General features: G+C 51.6%; 1 protein-coding gene across 1 annotated transcript; it reads right to left on the bottom strand.

The window, feature by feature from the left end:
* Window positions 1–201: 201 nt before the first annotated feature.
* Window positions 202–3,367, bottom strand: LOC115307487. The gene is made up of 4 exons (XM_029959933.1): window positions 3,343–3,367; window positions 2,670–3,194; window positions 283–1,787; window positions 202–252 (listed from the first exon to the last, which is right to left on the bottom strand). The coding sequence occupies exons 1-3, from the start codon at window positions 3,365–3,367 to the stop codon at window positions 298–300; spliced, it is 2,040 nt and encodes a 679-aa protein (XP_029815793.1). The 3' UTR covers window positions 202–252; window positions 283–297.
* Window positions 3,368–4,498: the final 1,131 nt, after the last annotated feature.

Here is a 4,498-nt window from a genome sequence, read left to right as displayed (position 1 = left end):
CACCTAGTTTATAGCCTGAGGAGTCAGGCTCTATGGGCAGAGGGTGCCAATAGTCTATTGACAACAATAGTCTAGTTTCTGGGAAATGACATGGAAGGCTATAGAATACAGTTTTGGGTTACACCCACCATGATGAACTGATCTCAGCTGTCCTAACTAGGACATTATCCACCCCTTATTCTATGCCATCCATGTCATGCCCAAATTAACCCCCTTTAAAAACTATATCCCTTTAAAACTATATACATCTATCTATCTATCTATCTATCTATCTATCTATATATATACAATGAAACATTACAGACCATTCTCACTCAAAATTAGGTCCCCTTGTGGTACACAACGTGTCTCCCCATCTTTTTGCATTACCCACCATGTGGAACCAGGTCCCTGAGCAAAAACAATCCCTCGGATGGGTTTGCCTTTGCTTGAGGTGGGACTAATCCAAACAGTCTTCCCTAACATTCCTCTCATATGTACCACGGGGACTTTATCTCCATCTACAGTATGCAAAAGTTCTGATTGGGCAGGGCCAGCTCGATTGATGGAACCTCGGGTGTTGACCAACCAGGTGGCCTTTGCTAAATGCAGCTCCCAGTGTTTGAGAGTCTCCCCACACAGTGCCTTCAGAGTGGTTTTCAGCAGTCCGTTGCACCGCTCAACTTTTCCAGCAGCTGGTGCATGGTAGGGGATATGATACACCCACTCAATGCCGTGCTCTTTGGCCCAGGTGTCTACGAGGCCATTCTTGAAATGGGTCCCATTATCAGACTCAATTCTCTCCGGGGTGCCGTGTCGCCACAGGACTTGTTTTTCAAGGCCCAGGATGGTATTCCGGGCAGTGGCATGAGGCACGGGGTATGTCTCCAACCATCCAGTGCTTCCTTCTACCATGGTCAGTACGTAGTGCTTGCCTTGGCGGGTTTTGGGGAGTGTGATGTAGTCAACTTGCCAGGCTTCCCCATACCTGTACTTTGACCACCGTCCACCATACCATAGAGGCTTCACCCGCTTGGCCTGCTTGATGGCAGCACATGTCTCACAGTCATGGATGACCTGTGAGACAATGTCCTTGGTTAAGTCCACCCCTCGGTCACGAGCCCATCTGTATGTTGCATCTCTCCCCTGGTGACCGGAGGCGTCATGGGCCCATCGAGCCAGAAATAATTCTCCTTTGTGCTGCCAATCCAGATCTACCTGAGAGACTTTAATCCTGGCAGCTTGGTCCGCCTGCTCGTTGTTACGATGCTCCTCATTAGCCCGTTTCTTGCCTACATGAGCGTCTACGTGACGGACCTTCACACTCAGCTTCTCTACCCGGCCAGCGATGTCCTGCCACATCTCCGCCGCCCAGATGGGTTTCCCTTGGCGCTGCCAGTTGGCCTTTTTCCATCGCTCCAGCCCTCCCCACAGAGCATTGGCCACCATCCATGAGTCAGTGTAGAGATAGAGTCTTGGCCACTTCTCTCGTTCAGCTATATCCAAAGCCAACTGAACGGCTTTAAGCTCTGCAAGCTGACTTGACCCACCTTGTCCTTCGGTCGCTTCTGCAACTCGCCGTGTGGGACTCCATACAGCTGCCTTCCATTTTCGGTTTGTCCCTACAATGCGGCAGGAGCCATCCGTGAAGAGCACATATCGCCTTTCATCTGCGGGTAGCTTGTCATATGGTGGGGCCTCCTCAGCCCGTGTCACCTTCTCCTCCTCTTCTTCAGAGGATAGTCTGAAACTCTCACCTTCGGGCCAATTGGTGATAATTTCCAGAATCCCAGGGCGATTAGGATTCCCTATCCGGGTTCGCTGCGTGATCAGAGCGATCCACTTACTCCACGTGGCATCGGTGGCATGATGTGGAAGGAACTCTTCCCTTGAACATCCAGCCCAGCACTGGTAGTCGGGGTGCCAGGAGGAGCTGCGCTTCGGTGCCGATTACTTCTGAGGCAGCTCGAACTCCTTCATAGGCAGCCAGGATCTCTTTCTCAGTTGGTGTATAGCTGGCTTCAGATCTTTGTATCCCCGACTCCAGAATCCCAGCGGTCGTCCTCGGGTCTCCCCAGGCACTTTCTGCCAGAGGCTCCAAGAAGGGCCATTCTCCCCGGCTGCGGTGTAGAGCACGTTCTTCACGTCCTGTCCTGTCCTTACTGGCCCAAGGGCTACTGCATGGGCAATCTCCTGTTTAATTTGTTCAAAGGCTTGTTGTTGTTCGGGGCCCCACTGGAAATCATTTTTCTTCCGTGTCACAAGGTAGAGAGGGCTTACAATCTGACTATACTCGGGGATATGCATCCTCCAAAAGCCCACAGCGCCTAGGAAAGCCTGTGTTTCCTTCTTGCTGGTTGGTGGGGACATGGCTGCTATTTTGTTAATCACCTCCATTGGAATTAGGCGGCGTCCATCTTGCCACTTCACTCCTAGGAACTGAATTTCCTGAGCAGGTCCCTTGACCTTACTCCGTTTAATGGCAAAACCGGCTCTTAGGAAAATCTGGATTATCTTCTCTCCTTTCTCGAAGACTTCGCCCGCTGTGTTCCCCCATACAATGATGTCATCAATGTACTGTAGGTGCTCTGGAGCCTCACCCTTTTCCAGTGCAGTCTGGATCAGTCCATGGCAAATGCTGGGACTGTGTTTCCACCCCTGAGGCAGTCGATTCCAGGTGTACTGCACACCTCTCCAAGTGAAAGCAAATTGTGGCCTGCACTCCGCTGCCAAAGGAATGGAGAAAAAGGCATTGGCTATGTCAATGGTGGCATACCACTTGGCTTCCTTGGACTCCAGCTCGTACTGGAGCTCCAGCATGTCCGGCACAGCAGCACTCAGGGGTGGTGTGACTTCATTGAGTCCACGGTAATCCACCGTCAGCCTCCACTCTCCGCTGGACTTACGCACTGGCCATATAGGGCTATTAAAGGGTGAGCGAGTCTTGCTGACCACCCCCTGGGTCTCCAGTTCACGGATCATCTTTTGTATAGGGGTCACAGAGTCTCGGTCGGTGCGGTATTGCCGACGGTGCACTGTTGCTGTGGCTATCGGTACCAATTGTTCTTCAACCTTCAGCAGTCCCACAGCAGAGGGGTCCTCTGAGAGACCAGGCAAGGTGTTCAACTGTCTAATTTCCTCCGTCTCCACAGCAGCTATGCCAAAAGCCCAACGAAGTCCTTTTGGGTCTTTGAAATACCCACTCCTCAGGTAATCTATGCCAAGGATACACGGGGCCTCTGGACCAGTCACAATGGGGTGTCTGTGCCATTCCTTCCCAGTCAGGCTCACTTCAGCTTCCAGTACAGTCAGCTGTTGGGATCCCCCTGTCACCCCAGAAATGGAGATGGATTCTGCCCCTACGTATCTTGATGGCATTAATGTACATTGTGCGCCAGTGTCCACTAAAGCCTTATATCTTTGTGGCTCTGATGTGCCAGGCCACCGAATCCACACAGTTCAATAGACTCGATTGTCCCTCTCCTCTACCTGGCTAGAGGCAGGGCACCCCTAGTCCTGGTCATGGTACTCATTGTGCTCTTCTTGTGGGTATGACCTGGAGGTCCCTTCAAGAGGATCAGACGTATCATCATTCCTGTACCGTCTGGAGTCTTGCCCACGAGAGACTGGAGCAACGTTTACCCTTGAAGAGTTCTTTATGGTATTTGTTCCTCTTTTCAGTTCACGTACCCGGGCTGCTAAGGAAGAGGTGGGTTTCCCATCCCACTTCCTCATATCTTCTCCATGCTCACGAAGGTAAAACCATAGATCGCTACGTGGAGTGTACCTTCTCTCCTTAGCTGGGGGGCGCTGGCTCCTGATAGCAGAGACTCTTGTTTGTCCTGGCGAGATATGGAAAATCCCTTCCTTAATCTCTTCTCTTAGCTTCTGGTGTCCCTCTTCAATTTTCTCTTCCAGGCTTCGGACGTGTTCAGCCAGTTTGGTTTCCACAGATGAGACGTGGGCTCGTAATGGGGCGGTGACAGTGTCTTCATAAATTCTGAGTTTGCTAACCAATGCTCCCACCTTGTCCTCTCCCTCCCTCCATTGCAGCGTTGCTAAGTAGCGGGAATACATTTCTGGCCCGAGTCGTGCAAACTTTAACCACATTTGGGAGGTGCACTGCACGCCATCTGGACTCTTAGGGAATCTTTCATCCTCTGAAAAGATTATCTCCAGTACAGCTAACTCCCTTAAGCACCGGATACCTTGTTCCATCGTGTTCCACTGTCCTTGCTGTACGTGGAGGTCCTCCTTACAAAGGTATCTCTCCCTCACACTGGACAACAGTCGCCGCCAGAGGCTGAGAGTTTCCTGCCTCCTTCCAATCCCCTGATCAATGACTACATCTCGAGACAGGGATCCCAGCTGTCTGGCTTCACTCCCATCTAGGATCGTATCGTTAGCTGCGGCATCCCAGATTCGGAGCAGCCAGGTCAGAATGGACTCGTTCGCCTGTCGTGTGAACTCTCTCCGGAGCTCACATAGCTCACCCAGGGATAGGGACCGAGTGATTATT

This window comes from Manacus vitellinus, unplaced genomic scaffold (assembly GCF_001715985.3).
Source record: "Manacus vitellinus isolate BGI_N305 unplaced genomic scaffold, ASM171598v3 scaffold_23_pilon, whole genome shotgun sequence".
Taxonomy (NCBI): Eukaryota; Metazoa; Chordata; class Aves; order Passeriformes; family Pipridae; genus Manacus; species Manacus vitellinus.
Note: the sequence above shows the minus strand (reverse complement) of the source record. Positions and strands in the feature narration are given on the sequence as shown.

What these genes read in the sequence shown, in the direction of transcription:
- LOC115307487 (XM_029959933.1), bottom strand. Translation starts at nt 3,367, where the DNA reads ATGTACATTAATGCCATCAAGATAC. An exon ending in CATTAATGCCATCAAGATAC is followed by an intron (nt 3,195 to 3,342) that starts GTAGGGGCAGAA and finishes TCCTTGGCATAG; the next exon opens with ATTACCTGAGGAGTGGGTAT. An exon ending in ATTTGCTTTCACTTGGAGAG is followed by an intron (nt 1,788 to 2,669) that starts GTGTGCAGTACA and finishes GAACCCGGATAG; the next exon opens with GGAATCCTAATCGCCCTGGG.